The sequence below is a fragment of the Scomber scombrus genome, chromosome 4, assembly GCF_963691925.1.
Source record: "Scomber scombrus chromosome 4, fScoSco1.1, whole genome shotgun sequence".
In the NCBI taxonomy this organism is placed as follows: Eukaryota; Metazoa; Chordata; class Actinopteri; order Scombriformes; family Scombridae; genus Scomber; species Scomber scombrus.
Window position 1 is genome coordinate 26,084,716 of NC_084973.1, and position 17,658 is coordinate 26,102,373.

The 17,658-nt window shown below is 38.3% G+C and overlaps 2 protein-coding genes across 2 annotated transcripts; one reads left to right on the top strand and one right to left on the bottom strand.

Annotated features, from left to right (window-relative positions):
• Positions 1-473: 473 nt before the first annotated feature.
• On the bottom strand, positions 474-5,043 carry spring1 (SREBF pathway regulator in golgi 1). The gene is made up of 5 exons (XM_062417762.1): positions 4,363-5,043; positions 2,149-2,305; positions 1,882-2,033; positions 1,505-1,618; positions 474-1,011 (listed from the first exon to the last, which is right to left on the bottom strand). The coding sequence occupies exons 1-5, from the start codon at positions 4,456-4,458 to the stop codon at positions 928-930; spliced, it is 603 nt and encodes a 200-aa protein (XP_062273746.1). The 5' UTR covers positions 4,459-5,043; the 3' UTR covers positions 474-927.
• A 368-nt stretch (positions 5,044-5,411) lies between these two features.
• rnft2 (ring finger protein, transmembrane 2) lies at positions 5,412-15,709 on the top strand. The gene is made up of 9 exons (XM_062418067.1): positions 5,412-5,458; positions 6,428-6,942; positions 7,033-7,109; positions 8,142-8,242; positions 8,577-8,730; positions 12,185-12,334; positions 14,532-14,597; positions 14,739-14,840; positions 15,465-15,709. Exons 1-9 carry the CDS (start codon positions 5,412-5,414, stop codon positions 15,597-15,599), a joined length of 1,347 nt encoding a protein of 448 aa, XP_062274051.1. The 3' UTR covers positions 15,600-15,709.
• Positions 15,710-17,658: the final 1,949 nt, after the last annotated feature.

Sequence of the window (17,658 nt, forward strand, 5' to 3'; positions counted from 1 at the left end):
AATCTAAAGTTTCCTGTTTGTATACTTTTGAAGACATGGCTGTTTTCTTACAATTATATGATTTCCTTCAGACTGTTACATACTTGAAAATCTTTATCAAACCTTTCTTTATGCTTTGATTGGACCTTCTGCTCATACACCATTACACACATATAATGCATGTTTGCTCATTTTAACTAATAAAAAGGTTAGTGATTTTAAATTGTCTTTGCTTGATCATACTGTACCATTTCACTTTTCTCTAGTTCATTAAACTCATTGATTTTCTTCTGCAAACTTTAAAATACTTAATTCTCTTTGGGCTTTTGGCAACTTTAAATATTATAGTGTGGCTCTTTTCTTTGGAAAAACAAACAAAACATGTAATACCACCTTTCAGGAAAATAATAAAGGCACAATTAAACCAACTCTAAATGTTCCAAATCTTTTAAAAAACATAAATCATGAGACATTTTATTTCACAGTCACTTTTATTAAATAGCCATTTCATATGCATGCACTAAGACAAAAGTAATGACACATTCTTTGCCGTTTTAAAAATATTCAACAAAACATGAAAAAGCTGTTACCTTTTTAAATCAGGTTTGAAATGAAGCCTATGTTATGAAATGAACTGGTTTGAAATGAATCCTGATGGATGAGCTGCCTGCTATGTAGACCTGATGATCATCATGGATGAATGTATGAAGCGTTCTAATGCACTTATGAAGTGTAAATAATCAAATCACATACAGCATTTGTCCATTTTGAGGTTGGTCTGGTGTCTTGGCTGTCTTCATCTCTTTGCCACTATAATGCAAACATGTCCAAGACAACAGTTCATTTGCAAAGTCTCTTCTCCAAGAACAATTAGGTGTCCAAACAGGGGGCCTTTATTAGCCCACTGCTGTTCTGGTACTTCCTAAACCGGCGAGGAAAGTCAAATGCTTATACAGGTAGTAGCTCTGGAGGACTCTCGCCATAGCAGTACTTTGCTTGAGGGTTTCGGTAGGTGTTCTCATGCTGAACACTCTGCAGGAGAGAAAAAAATAAGTTAATAAAATGTAGTTTTTGCTGCTGAATCAAATCTGGCGCAGAGTGAATGTCAACATATTTCTTATCTCTTGAGAATTTGCAAAAAAATCAAAAACTACAATGAGTGTACATAAAGACAAGAGCATACATTTGCTGCTGTTGGTTTTTGACATTCAGGAAATTCAGGGGACAATTGCAATGAGTCATTGTGAAGCATTAAAGAGAATAATGCGCATCTCCTCCTTTGACATCTGTATGAAAAATACACAGATGAATATTATATAAGGGAAATAATTATTTTAACTGTCAAGAGATAGGTTGGCGTCTGTGGCTGTGGGACAAACGTTTTCACTAATCATGCTTTATTTCGTAGCGAATACAATGATGGAGTGATTTGACTGGTTTTGTACCAAGATGAAACATCGAAAAAGTTTGGAGAGCTGGTCGGTGAGAACTTATCATTTTTATTTTAATGTATCTCATAACATACTTGTGAAGAGGTCCTACACTTGGCCAGGCACAGCTCAAAATGATCCTCCACGGCAGTGAAGAGATTCTGAAAGCCTTCAGCTGCACGATTCAGGAAGCGCTCAAGAAGAGGTTGCTACGGAGGAGAACATAGATAAGAAAAAGTATTAGTAAAGCATTGACGTACAGATTTCCGTTAGTTAAACCTGTTCTTTTTTCCCCTTTCATGGTTACTGCTACATATAGACTACAATATCAAGATTCACCTCTGAGATGTATAGTATGTGAATTCTTGCATTTCACCACCCCTTAAAATGCGTACGTGCAGAGAAGATGTAGGATATTGACAGCGGAGCCGTTTCTGATAATAACCCAAACATCCTGGTTTTGATCGATTACCTTATCAGGCTGGAGGCAGCATGACACGCAATACTCGTAGATGCTACAGCAACCGTTGGCCAGGCAGCTTTTACAAATGTATTGTCTGGTGCTGGGAGCATTGACGTTACAGCAGCCGTTCACCAGCAAGTCTTTTCTCTCGCAGACATAACCTGTAAAACATTAACACAGATAAGGGTATACATTGATTAAAGGCTTCAGAACAGTATCACGTAGCTGTCTGATTCTCATCATTGTATGGTAGTGAGTAACGGTTGCATTACTCACCAAGTTCATCTGTGATCAGTGTCTTGCCCTGGATGGAGTTTCTGCACTGAGTGATCTGTCGGCTGCTGTTGCCCAGGTTAAAACGGACTTTCCAGGGGATGCGATGATCTGAATCTCTAACCTCCAAGAGTGTGCGGTCCCGTATGGTCCTCTCCTCCTGCAAAACCACAAAAGCTTGTTATGAAATGATAATAAGAAGGGAAATTTTTTAAACGATGTTCAGAATCCCGTTGGGCAATATGATGAGATATTAAGTAAAATAATAGAGCTGATTACATATTGATAGTTTCCATTACTAGTGCTGAAATGATAGCTGAATTTTGGTTATGCCTGCAAAAAATTTGATTTTTTTGAGGATTAAAAATATTTTTCTGTATAAACCTTTAAACGTAACAAAAGAAGACACATTTCTCACGTTAGATGCTCTTTTAACAAAACAGATGTGCATGAACTTTGTCTAAATAAGGTCTAAAATTCTTGCAACTTTTACAGTAAATTGAATTAACTAGAGCTAGGAGAGATAACTCGATTATTTCATAAGCTGATGGATGAAAACTATTTTGGCAGATTTTTCCAGGTAAAGAGTTCCCTAGTTCCAACTTATGAAATGTGAATATTTGATGGTGTCTCTATGATAGCACAACTGGGTTTTGGCTGTTGATTGGACAAAAGACTTTTCATTTTCTATTTTTTTTTTTTTAAACTACTTCATCACATTTTATAGACCAAAATAATTGGTGCAATAAAATGAATAGAGAGTTTATGATAATTTAAACACATTTCAGTCTGTGCCAGAAAATAAGGTTTGACACCCTTCACAACAACAAAGATTTTCCTGTACCATTTTTACAGAAGTAGCTACACCTTTTAGGTCATTTATTGGAAACACTGCACATTAAGTATGACTTCTTTGTGGCAATACACGATTTGTAGGTTTTTTGCAACACTATTTGACACCCAGGTGACTTACTGCATCAAACAGACATAACCATCTGGTTATTTTTATCTATTAATGTTCTCTTGACTGAATTTCCAAACAACTGAAACTCTTTAGTAACCTATGGCTATATGTTGAATACTATTCAATGTGTTGCATTGCATGTTTTTGATGTGCATAATGCCTTTGTTTGCCATTTTCCAGTCAAGGCTTATTAGTAAATTGATGCTACTCTGATGCTTTTTGATTGGTTCTCTTGTTTGAATTTGCAGCCTGCCAATTAAATCAATCCACACTGCCGTTCAAAGCTAAACAAACTGTCTGAGATTATATATTTTTTAGATTTTGTCATTAAATCATGATGTGGGCTTATTTGGAGCACACATGGACTTAAACGGTGGTACAGTACCAATTGAGCCCATGCCAGACTTTTTGACTTTTTTCATAAAATATCTTTATTTTATATTCCAAAATTTACATTAACTAATGAATACATTTTCAAATGACAGATAAATCTTGCTTTATAAGATATTATCTCTTATAAATCATGTCAGTATCTGTGAGAAACACCTGAACTCTGAATATTTTGGTGGGCTTAATGGGTACACTTACTCTAATAGCTGAAAATCAAAAAGTAATCAAATATAATAAGTTACATTACTCTGATTAAGTAATTAAAATAGTTACATTACTTATTACATTTTAAATAGAGGTAACTAGTATTCTGTAACCTATTACATTTCCAAAGTAACCTTCTCAACCCCTGTGTGGGTACTAGAACCACTGATGGTGGATTTACACGTACTGCAAGTTAAAGCAGCAAAGAAAAATGTAGAATTAGTGAATGAGTTTTATAATTATACAGAGAGTAAATACACAGGTTATGTTCAAGTGTTTACGGATGAATCCAAAGATCCAAAAACAGACAATACAGGTTCAGCAGTTTCAGTCCCTCGTGTCAAAGTAGCAATATGTAAACAAATGTCAAACTTTTTTAAGTGTATATACAGTTGAGTTGTATGCTATTTGGATGGCCGAGTGGGCTGAAGAAACCAAACATAGTGAAGTATTCACAACTAACTAGAAAAGGCACTTTGGTCACATTCATTTGGATTCCTGGACAAATTGGCATTATGGGCTATGAAACCCCTGGTAACATAAATGTGGATACTATTACTTTGGATACTATTACTTTAATGGATGATTTTTACCCACGTCGCCCACCCTTTGGTTCAGAGGATAATTATCATAGCTTTAGTGGATTTGAGTTTCTGTACCTGTTTGAGTGTGCTGGTGAGAAAGTAGATCAGAGACAGTCCAAAGACTACTCCCAGCACCCAGCGCTTTCTCAGTAGCCTCCTGAGCACCATCATGACATGGCTTTCTAGAGGAGATGCCAGGGGTGATGGTGACAGTCCAAAACATCAAACCTCCACGGGTCTCAAATCCCCTGACTGATGTATTAGACTCTAATATTAACTATTGGGCGCCTTTAAAAGACGATAATGACTCAAAAATGTTACTTTACTATAAACTACAAGAGGTGTTTTATATGCATACTCCAGTCACACTATAGCTAACCCATTCTGCAGGCTTCAATAACAATTAAACTATTAAAACGATGGCTTTTTAACAGTGTTGCTCTGTCACACAGCTGGATAAAGCTTACAGATGTGTCCACATTATATATACATATATAAAAAAAGCCTGCTTTGTTAGCCTGCTAGTTAGCTTAGCAAGCTGTCTCAGGCTAACTAACACTCACCATCTTGCAAAAAAACCCTACTATAATGATGTAATGTAAGACGTATCTAATGACGCAGTTTCGTCTCCTCTCAAGAAATATAAAAAAACCCACTTCGGTGTTGCCCGACGTTTGCGTTTTTTTACTAGACAGCAGATGTGGTTGTTTTTTCCTCCAGCGAAATATATGACATCCAGCAGCAGCAAAACAAATCTCCAACACGGATGTGGTCATCTGACGTCAGACAGGAAGCTTTTCTTTTTTTCTTTTTTAAAGCAAAGAGAGTAGCCGTGGTTGCATCTTTTTCTACAAGCTACTGCATAAACCTAGCTCACCTTAAAAACCCCAACAATGACACACGCAGAAGACGCATTCATTGAACTCATTCAGGTAAAGTGTTGGTGCATTTGTGCAGCTTGAAATGCATTAAAAAAACAACACACAAACACAGGCATGGAGCAGAGTAGCTAAAGATATGTGCTATTTGTATATAATAAGCCGGCCTCTGATTGGCATGACACTGAGGATGGATATAATGTGTGTTTTTGCAGGTCTGAACCATGTCGTGATGAGCGGTATGCCATGCAGAGGAGACACAGCAGCAACACGGATGGCATGCCCTCTGAAAGGTGGGGAAATTAGATTTAAAAAAGAAGAAGATTGCATTGTCTACATGCAGTCATTGGCAGGGGCGGATCTAGGATTTGACAGTATTCGAGGTTTAGCTGAGAGCACCAGGGCCATTTTTTTTATTTACATTGTTTTATTGGATGGTTCACATACACAGAATTGAATTTTATTTCATTGTATGACTATTGCAAACATTAGTAGTAGTAGTAGTCAAGGCTGGATTAGTAGTAGGGTAGTGGCACTTACACTCATACATACCCACCCCCATAATTAATTTATGTCCTAACCTCCTCTTCTTCATTTTTACTTTTTTTTTTTTTTTTTTTTTTTTTTACAATTAACAATACCATTTAAAAACATCATAACAACATTTTTTTTTTTTTTTTACCTCAAAAAGCAATAATCAGATGTAATTTCAGTTGGACTACTGACTGCTACAGTATGCAATTATATTTAAACAATAGTTTCCTTCCAATACTGTGGCAACAGTTTTGGGGAAGCCCTATCCTGTTCAAATATGACAACCCTCCCTTATCCACCTTGAACACAAAGCCAGATCAATAAAAAAATAGATTTCCCCAGTTTGGTGTGTATGAACTTGACTGGCCTGCATAGCGACCTGTCCTCAACCCCATCCAACATCTTTTGGATGAACAGGACTGATTGCGAGCCTGGCTTTATTGCCCAACATCAGTGGCCAACTTCACTGATGCTCCTGTGGCTTAATGGGAGCAAATCCCTGTCGCCAGGACCCAAAATCTGATGGAAAGCCGTTCCAGAGGAGTGGAGCCCGTTGTGGCAGCATATTAATGCCCATGCTTTTGGAGTGAGATGTTGAACAGTGGCACACAGTTGTAATGTCCACCTACATTATGTCTGCTACGTTCTTACCCTAACCTTACATAGAAAAAGATATAGCATAGCCATCTTCAAGACCAATGATCCTTCCTCTCGTCTTCCCCTACCAGGAGCCGTAGCCAAACTCTGGGATCGGAGAGCAGCCTGGATGAGGGTGGTGTGTTTGACTGCCTGAAGCCTGACTCACCCGCTTCACCCCAGCAGCTCTTCTCCGGCTTGGTGGGTGTCCCTTCTGGCTCTGTCTCCTCTGCCCAGTTCCAGGCAGCCGGCTTAGTCCTGGGCTCTCCCCCTGAAGTTTTTATCCAGATGACCGCATCGTCCAGAGAAGAAGGGGGCCCCCACCGCTCGGAGGGTGGACCCTTCCTCCCTCGCCCGCCTCAGCACCACCATCATCACCATCACCATTTCCACCACCAGCCCCTACAGCACAGGACCTCCTCTCTGCTCCAGCAGGCCACGACAGCAGCCAGCTCTGAGAGGCATGGCTCCAGGGAGGAGGCTCAGGAGGACCCGTCCACTCCAGCCCCCGCTCTCTCTGAGCTGAAGGCAGTAGTCACCTGGCTGCAGAGGGGCTTCCCCTTCATACTCATTCTGCTGGCTAAAGTCTGCTTTCAGCATAAGCTAGGTAATTCAGCTTGTGTAGAAATTGTAAAGGATATATGAAACAATTATTTTCGTGTCTGGTTTACTGACGATGTGGTTGTCTCTGTGGCAGGTATTGCTGTGTGTGTGGGGATGGCCAGCACATTCGCCTATGCCAATTCCACATTCAGGCACCAAGTTTCATTACGGGTAAATGACTATATGTACTTAGATGGACTTAATGACTGAAGACAACATCGTGTTGCACTGTTAGACACTAAATGAGCCATGCAAAACAAGCACAGACATAAAAAGCATGTACTCCAGATAAAATACATCAATAACTGATGCAAAAGACATGCGTGCAAGAAAGCAATAGATGACAGCGGACAGAAAGGTACACAGTACACACACAGTGAGGACAGCAAGGTACAATTGATTGGTAGTGTTAATCATTAATCACAGTTCTTTAAATGAGCTCTAAATAAAGTGTCCAGTTCTATAATATGTGCTTCGTTCAGCGCTGCAAGCTTAGAAAATCAATTGATTAATCATTTTAGTCTTTTTTTTTTTTAAAGAAAACGTTCAAATTATCTGATCCTAGCTTCTCAATCGAAATTTTGTCTGGTTTCTTTCATCTTCGATGTTGGTTAATTGTAAATCTGGGTTGTGGACTGAAACAAAGCAATATTTTTGAACACTTTCTAACATTTTAATAATGAAGGAAATAATTAATCCAAATATGTATTATCATATACTGATGCAAAGTGCTGAAAAAATATGATATAATAAATAATTATAGGCCATATCATCCCTACTGCTTTATGCTTTGGCCGGTATTACATTACTATTGCATTACACTATGTAGTTTTATTAAAAAGGAAAATAATCATTATTTGCAGCCCTAGTGCATACTTCTCACTCATCCTTATCAGCTGTCTACCTTTAATGAACATGTAGCCTGAGGATGAAATCAGCACAGATGTGTAGGAAGCAGAGTGAACACAAACAATCAACATCAAAAATGCCAAAACAAAAAAAAACAACGTGTGAAAACGATAAATGCCCTGGAGTGTAAAGGTGAGTAAGGCATGTACAGGCAAGCTCAGAGTTAGAAAGACTAATAATAATACATCATATTCTATTAATTTTTAGGTTTTATGTGAGATTTTATAATTGTAGACAAAGTTATTTATTGTAATGATGCTTAAAAAGTACTGAGTGTGTCCGTTATGTCTCCAGGAGGATCGCTCTATATTTGTCGCTCTGTGGATCATCATGTTCCTTTCGGGGAACATTGTGTACATCTACTACACATTCAATCAAGAGGAACTGCACAACAGGTAGTGTACGAGCAGGTATTTGTATAGCGGCTGCGTGTTTTCTTTGGCTGCCATCCTTCTGTGCTGGATTTATTTTCAATTTTTCCATTCATCTTGTGTTGTGTAAGCCATTTTATTATTATTTTTTACTTCCATTTCCTATAGGGAGTGTTCCTGTTCTTGTCTGGTCTTGTCCTGTGAGTATTTTTTGTTCCAGAGAGTCTTTTTTGTATTATGTATGTATTATGTCTACATTTGCCTGGCTGTCCCTTCCCATTCTACCCATTCTCACTGAGAGCATCTGAGCTATCACAACAACAGGTCATCTTGATATGTATTTGTTTTTCTCTTCTAGCCTCATATTTGCGAAGCCCAACCTCAACAGCTTTGACTTCTTTGATCTAATCTGGGCGGTGGGCATCACAGACTTTGTCCTTAAATACTTCACAATCGGGTTGAAATGCTTTGTCCTCTTTCTGCCCAAGATTCTCCTGGCCTTCAAATCCAGGGTAAGAGATCCACATTTATGTCTTTGAACTGTATTAGATGCACAAAAAATTGACTTTTGTCAATATCCCAAGTTTGACATCATTTTCAAGAGACACATTTTAAAATTGACTTTTGTCAATATCCCAAGTTTGACATCATTTTCAAGAGACACATTTTAAGTGAATGAACAATCTAATAGTAATAAGGTCTATGAACCATACATATAATGATCTCAACATGCAGTTATAATGGCTTGGTAATAGCTTCTTTTTACCTTGATTATGTGTAGTGCTGAATTAATTGCTTGATTATTCAATTGCCAAAAAATGCTGTTTTCAGCTCATCTGATGTTTTTCTGTTTTATATCCTTGTAAATGGAATATTTTTCAGTTTTAGACTGTTTTAGGTCTTTAAAGCTGGACAAAAAAAGCAATTCAAAGACATTATTTTTGCATCTGTGAAACTGATCAGCATTTGTCATTTTCTGCCATTTACAGACAGCACGACATAATGAATAATCAATTCAAAAATATGAATCTAATGAAATGGTTATTCATTTCCGCTGTTACTATCTGTATTTGTCACTTAACCTAAATTAGGGTATGTGCTGTGACTCTAACTTAACATTCTTACAGCTGCTTGACCGTAAAGCTTTAACACTATAAGAGCCTGCAGGGGTGGATTTGTCCTTTTTAAACACATGAACCAAGGAAATAGTGTGCTCAGAAGGTGTCTAATCTGACTTTTTTAATGAACTGCTATTGAAGGCTTATTGATAATATGTTGTAGACAGTGATTGAGTTACAGAAAGTTCACAATCAAAGTTAAGAAACATGATTAATAATACAAAGAAAAAAGCACTTGCCAAACTATGATGAAATGCTCCACAGAGTGCAGAAAGTGCTAAAGGGTCACAGTGTGAAACTGTTTTGTATTCATAAGGTTTTAAATGGTACTCCTTAGGTGAACTTGTGCATGTGGGTGTCTGTGTGCTTGGTTGGTCTAGCCTTAGGCAGCAGAATATGACTGCAGACACAGACACACTTACACACACTTCCATTTCCATACAGGTGCAGCTCATATTCCTAGTATGTGTTTGTGTGTGTTAGATGACGAGGGTGGGGGTGGGGGTGGGGGGGGATAGAGGTTACAAAGTATTAGGATTACATTTTCCACTGATAAACAGACCTACAGGCCTATCAAAACCATGGCAGCCAGCAACTGAGCTCACTTGCCCTCAAGGGAATTACAGGGGTGAGGTCATCCCTCCCTGGAGCTGGACCATTACCTGTACCCTCCACTCACACACACACATACATACACACATACACATACAAAAACATACATAGATACGCTACATGCACATGCAGAAACTTCGATTGAGGTTCCCCATATCATATCATCATCTTCTCTTAGTTTAGAGAGGTTAAACATCTTCTAAACATCTTTTTTCTGAACTCTATGAATTCACACACAGTAATCAGCCCATCAAGTGTATTACTACATCCAACTGCAGATACACTAATGAGCCTACATAATCACTGCAGTCAGCACCAGTGATAGCAGGCACGCACGCATAAGTTCCATGACGGTTTTGTGCTAGATTGCTAATTTCCTCTTTCGTGTAAAGTGTAAATTGTTGTGCAAGAGATGTGTCTGAGTGGTTTGGAAAAAGTCGTAGTTCCTAAATTTCGTCTAATTAATATTGATGCGTGGTTGATTTATTTCCTTTGTTGGTATTACTTTGTGCGTCCAACATATCTGTTTACGCAGGATTTCATGTAAAAGACAGTCTGCAGATGAGAGATTCAACAAAAACATGAGTCATAACTCGAGTAGAACTGCAACTAATGGTTATTTTCATTATTGAGCAATCGTTATCATCACCAACTGTCCAAAATCCAAATATATTATATAGAGAGAAAGACGCACTCTATAATATAATTAAATAAAACAGAAACAGAGCAAATCCTCAAATTTGAGAAGCTGGAACCAGAAAACAAAAACCCAGAGCACTTGTACTGCACCCCTCTGAACACCTTTATACGTTTTATTAATGCACTTGTATTAAACTTGAACTAGAACTTTAAAGAATCATTTTTTTCATGTTTTTACTCGAAATGGAAACTTCTCAAAAACATCCGTACTTTTTTCCAGCCTTCTGATCTGAATTATGTGGGTCGGCAACACGTACAACCTTAGTAACAACCGTAGCAACAAAGGCTAAACAGAAGCCTGTTTGTGGGCATGCACAAACAATTTGACGTTGTGATGGAGAGGAAGTAGAGGTAACTTTGCAAAATCAGCGTTCAGGGTAGGTTGAAGCCTGGACTTTTGACTTTAGAGAGTCATTTACATATGTTTACCTCAAGTTTGGAACTATTATGTTTAACAGACATCTGGCATCATAAATAACAAAAGCAGAAAAAGCATGATATGTCACAGCACTAGCCACACTGATTGACAAGTCATTTCTGAGTAGAGCAGCAATTTAAAACCAAAGATATCCCCGATACACACATCCCTGAAGTAAATAAATAAAAAGTGAAGTTGTGTTTTTATAGTAAACAGATTACACAAAGTAATGAAACCAGATAAGAAACAGGGCCTGCAGTGGAGCTTACTCAAACTACTTGGCTTGTATCCAAACCTGAAATTTGACAGTTTTTGCGTGGGCGTGATGGGCACTGTGGGATACGAGGCTGAGGGGACAATAGGGAAGATGAATTAGCCGCTAGCGGAGGTCTTCCTCCCCTACCAACTTGGCTGCTTGTGGCTCTTTATCCAGAATCATCAATCTTTGTCAGCTAGCATCCAAGAAGTCATTATGCAAGCTGGGATGCCACGGGGGCTATCGGGGAATCAAGTTTACCTTCAATTTGGTCGCCTCTGTTTTTAACACTCCCCAGTTCACTTAACACACTTGGTGGCATTTGGGACTTGTTTAGTGTTGCGTTTTTTTTTGTGATTACTGAAGAGAGGGGAGGTCTTTTTTTAAAGGAAACCCCCGTAGGACTGGGCTTAATGTGGGCACTGGGTAGCAGGTGGAAAGAGCTGCTGCCAGTTTCTTTTGCAGTTTGGGGGAAATTGCCTGTACCGCTGTGAAACTGTGGAGCTCTGGACAGTGGCCATGTCTGGGCTGGAGGCATGCTGTTTTAAGCTTTTAATACTGCACTGCTCTTGACTAGATAGAAGAGCGCCCCGAAGCTCTGGTGCTCTTTCTGCTTTTTTGGAGTTTGTGAGTGGATGAAAAAAAGAATACATATATCTCAATTTAGTTAATTTTTTTTTTCTCCATTCAGTTCAAACTCGGGTCATTTTTGTCGTTTCCTCTTCAAAAGCACCGCCAAAATAAATATAAAAATAATATATGTTCTTGCTCACAGTCGCTGCCAACTCTTATATGGGTTTAGACAAAGCATGTTAAGAGGCCTTCTTTCCCTAAGTGGTGTCTGATTTTGTGTGTTTGTCCAGGGTAAGTTCTACCTGCTGATTGAAGAGCTGAGCCAGCTTTTTCGGGCTCTGGTGCCCATCCAGCTGTGGTACAAGTACATAATGGGAGAAGACCCTTCTAACAGTTACTTCCTGGGAGCCATGCTCATTATCATCTACAGCCTCTGCAAGGTAATTATTGTATGGTTGCAAAATAGTTAGTTATATTTTAGTTTATTTTTACATTATAGCTGAACCTTACTATCCAGACATCTTACAATAGTTTAGACTATTCATTTCAGTTCCTACATCATTAACTTTGAGAAGCGTCAATCAAAGAAAAATGAGAAACAAGAATTAATGTGCCAAGAAAGGCTTAACATCTTTATAGTGCCACTGATAGTTTAAAGCCCTACCTCAGGCTGATGTCATAGAAAAGTGTCGAATAAACAACATACTCGTAAGACATCCGAGTTAACCAACAGATGGGGGCTTGGGGGGCTGCTTCCAATAATTTCAGTAACTTTCTGAAAAGGAAAGTGTGTGGAGGTGTACAAGAACGCGGTAATTCAACTTCTCTCCTAAGCTAGCTCTGTTATTTATCATGCGTTCAAATGAGTGCAACACTTCAGAGACTGTCTGAAAATGTGCATTAAGTCATTTTTTTATTTTCATTTTTATTTCAACCTTTATTTAAACTTGAAGATGTATTGAGGTAGAGATCTCATTTACAATATAGCTGAGCAAAAAACACAAACAAGACATCCCAAACTTACAGTAAAGTGAATCAGCTAAAAACAAAAGGATTTAGAAATAAAATGAGATGAAATAAAACATTTAAATTACCTTAAGGATAATAATTAATCACATTTCATCCCTCACCCTGACGACCAGCCTTTAACCTCGCCTTTAAGTGTGGCCTTTTGAACAACTGTAAACACTTTTATCCTTCTTTGTTGTAAACAAACACGTCGTATGAACTAGTTCTTTTTTAGTATACCCCTGCCCCAATGATCCACTAGTGCCCAAAGATCTCTTAAGAAGACAGTTTATGGAGGGTGGGTTAGAGATTGGAGCTGGATGAAAAGGGAAGAGATCATCAAAATCCCTAAGAATTGTCTTGTGTGGAGCATGATTATCCATCACCATACTTACAGACTGTTAGCGTCCCGTTCAGATCAAATAGTAGCAGTTAAATCTGCTTCTGACCTTTAAAAGAACTCTAGAGAATGTTTTTAGTTTTTAGTTTCTTTTTCTTTTGACCCTTGACTTTTCAGTGGGAAGCTAAAATAGTAAAACTAAATGGAACTGAGATGAATGAATGATGCAACCTGGGAAGGTGCTAACTGTCATCTGTATTGCGTGTTCAGAGTTACATTCTTGACTTCTTTTAGCACTCCGATGATTCACCGGCCGTAGTTGACGATGAGAATTCCTGGGTGTGTATGGTGAAATGCAGCACTACGGTGCTTTCCAAGCAGTTTGTCAATATTAGAGCATGCTGATTGGCGGCAGTTGTCAGTTCACTGTCATGCTGTTGGGTGACGCAGGAGGACGGCTAAACAAGGGTTAGGAAAAACTGGCTTGTGGCAGTTTGAATCTTCAAAACAGGAGGTTTTGTTCCAGCATTGAGATAAATGGAGCCATTATCACTTAAAATACCCAGAAATTTCCTACATTGATGAGTCCTGTTTTCTTTGGAAAAAGTTTTTAGTGAACAGTTTTTTTGATTTCAAGATGCAATTTGGGTCTGTGTTAACGTTAAATTTCCATTAACATTTGCGACACAAAAATGCTGTCCAGTGTAGGTTTTAGCCATGATGGAAATGTTGGTCAATCCACCACTACCAAAACTAACCAAAATGTCTTGACTATTGGATAGATAACTATTACATTTTGTACAGATATTCATGGTCCCTAGAGGATGAATCCAACTGACTTCCCCTCAAGGATGAATTGTAATAACTTTTATGATGACGCAAATTTTTCCTCCAGCGCCATATTCCAGTCAGACTTTTATTTGGTCCAATATTTTGGTTTATGACAAAATATATGCAAAATTAATGACATTCCCATCAGTCGCAGCTTTCCTTTCCATGTAGTGCTAATTGCAAAGTGTTAATAACATGCTAAACCAAAACGGGGAACATGGTAAACATTAAACCTGCTAACATCAGTATATTAGCATTGTCACCATGACTCAAAGTAACACTGTTGTTCTGACACCATCGATGACAGCCTTACACAGTAACAGATAAGATCTAAGAAAAGCAAAATATTAGAAGGAAGTCAGATACAATCAGAGTGGTGATTTTAGAAGTCTGGTGGATGGTTGTTACTTTCATTATCATAAAAAAGTTAATTGCACTTGATTATTTTCTTATCGCAGTCCTTTGACATCTGTGGACGTGTGTCTGCTATACGGAAGGCCCTGGTCATGTTCTGCAGCTCCCAGGTCAGTTTCAGACACTTTTTTTCACTTTTCAATAAACACACACAGATATGCTCAGCTTTGAGTTGTGGCATGCACAACTTGAAATAAACTTGTGGAATAGGGGCTAACCATTTTGACTGTTGTTCTTTTTGTCTCATCCAGAGTTATGGAATGAGGGCAGGCAGTCAGCAGTGCAGCGAGGCCGGCGACGTCTGTGCTATTTGTCAGGCTGATTTCAGAGAACCCATAGCCCTTCTATGCCAGGTAAGGACTCAGTGAACTAGTCAGAAGAAGCTTATAAAAATCCAAATTATTCAAAAGGAACAGATACACATTTAAAAAGTAACTAGGTTGAAAAGCTGTGTTTCACTGCCCTCTCTAGTTGAAAGTTAGAAGTCTATTGCACCACAGTTGGGTATGGACAGAAATGTGCTGTGTTTGCAGCTGTAACCACACCCAACATTGATGTCACAGTGCACTGATACACTCAAAATACACTTTAACATCACTGCAGTAAGGTGATATGCCAATCCACTGGGACATATCAACAGATTCAACAGATTTTAAGTTGCTTATGTTTTAGGTATAAATGAGAAAGGAAGCCACTGTTTAAAGAGTTTGCTATTCACTGTTAACTGCTCTTATTATTTGACAATATATCATATTGTCAAATAATAAGAGCAGTGATCTTTTAAGGGAGGTAAAACATCATCAGTTACTGAGCAGCGCCCCTTGACACAGAGGACTCTTGCAGGATGGAAAGTTGTAAAGAAAAGTGTAAACATCAAGTTGTAAAAGCAAGAATCCACAGCTCAGGGAGACATGTTGGCTGTGCTTTTACTGCTTCTCTGTCTGCAGTTGAATCTGATGCACTATGTTCTTCTGCAGCACGTGTTCTGCGAGGACTGCCTGTGTTTGTGGTTTGATCGGGAGAGAACTTGTCCCCTGTGTCGCTCTACTGTCATCGAGACGCTGCGCTGCTGGAAGGACGGCACCACCTCAGCTCACTTCCAGATCTACTAAACTGACATTTCATACGCACCCAGGAAGATGGGAGCGTGCTGTAATGCGAGTTACACAATAGAGTGTGTATTTCTCTCTTTATGTCAGTGTGGTAGTGCTTTAAGTCACAGTAAGTCTAATTTATTGCAGCAGCAAACGGTGTGTGGTAGGCATTGGAAAATACCAGAACAGAACATGTAAATCTCGTAATCACATTTCAATTGGCTATAGACGCCTAATAGAATAACGTTGATTCAGACACAGTAATGGCAGCAGTCTAAATAATGTGTACATGTAGACTTAGGAACTGTTGTAAACTGTGAACAACACGTCATTTTTCACAGGACGCTGGATTTAAAAAACGCCCTTTTGATTTACTTTGATACTGTAAACGATAACAGCATTCAAACTATCTGTATCTGTGTATGAAATGAGTGAATGAGATGAATGGGGGGGGGGGGCATTTAAAGAAAGAAACACTGAGAAAATCAAATGAGGCATTTATACTACGTTTGCTAACACTTCTTGGTTAGCAAATGATAAGGTTCTTCGCATATTGAGTAAGGAACATATGGTGTGTGATTAATATTTATTTATTTATTTAATTTCGTCAGAGTGTAAAAAGTACATAAAACAAGTGTTTCTGGCTCCAGGGAGTAACATGTTATGGACTTGTATCGTGTAGATAATCAAATCTAAGTCAAGCATTTTATTTGACAGTGGAGCTCATATCTGATAATCCATGTTGCAAATTAGATTTTTTTTTTTTAATTCACATTCCTTGTGAATATTGTTAATGTAAATAATTTCCTTAGGAGTAATTAATTATTTGGTTGCATAATAAACAGTATGACTTTAATGCAAAATTCACAGTGCAGAGCAGAAATGTTCAGTTTTAAATTAAAGCACTTTAGCTTACTTTATCAAGCATTTTGTCTTTATTTCGAAAAAGCTTCCAGTCATTTTACCTCTAAAAAAATCCATATGAAATATTTCATAAGTATAAATAAAACATATTATAAAAGACAGCTTAAATATTTTTGCTCACAGTACACAATATCAGAGAAAGCTTATTTCCAGTAGTCACAAACAGCATAACAGCATAGCTTCCTATGCACAGGTCCTGTATCTTCTTTATGATGAAAGCCACTTAACACTGACCCCCGAACAGATAATGCCAAAGCACAGGAAAATGTGTAAACATCATCTAAACACTGTAAAAAACATCTATAAAAACAATCATCTCATTATGTACATGTAGCTTATGTAAAAAATAGTACAGTGCATGATGAAGCCCCCAAACCTTTCTATCTCAAGATTACTGCACTAATTATAGTCTAGATACATTTGAGAGGGTTGATCAGTTTGTCATTGATGCACTGATGCGGTGGGAGGTGAGAATTCAAACGAGTCCTATTAGTAAGCTTTTCCCTCCACTCTACCAGGGGAGGATTACATCACCGTTTAGTAACTGGCATGACAGAATCGGAGAGTCACGCAGGGGGCAGGATGCGCAACTGGCTGACTGCAGGGCTTCTGGGCTTCAGCGTGTTGTTGTGAAAATCGTAGTGCATCCACATTTGGGCCTTAGTAAGTCTTTGTGACACACATAGGAGTTAGTCAGACAAACAGTTCTGACCAAGAAATCAATATATTTAAGCCCTCTTCCTTCCTTCTTCTCTTCTGTCGGTCTTTTTGTTCGCTGCGCAACTTATCCGTGTCATCCGACTCTTCTGCTTCATCCCCTGCTTTAAGTGCAAATGATGTGAGCCCGTCTCTTCTCTCCATACACCGTCCTAAAGGCACCATCTACATCAGATAGAAATATGCACATGAGGTTTCATTAAAGTAACACGTTTATTACTTTATGAATGTAATTGATAATGTAATTAGCAGTCTCAAAGTGTAAACAAATACAACACTGTCCACATAGTTTCTGTACTTTAATGCAGTTAATTGTGTGCGTTAAAAATCCGCCTCACTCATTCTAATAGATTTTTCCCTTTAAACTTTATAATCAGGAGCATGCGTCTTTTACGCAACAGAAACAATGTCCAAAGTTGGCTATAAATTTAGGATA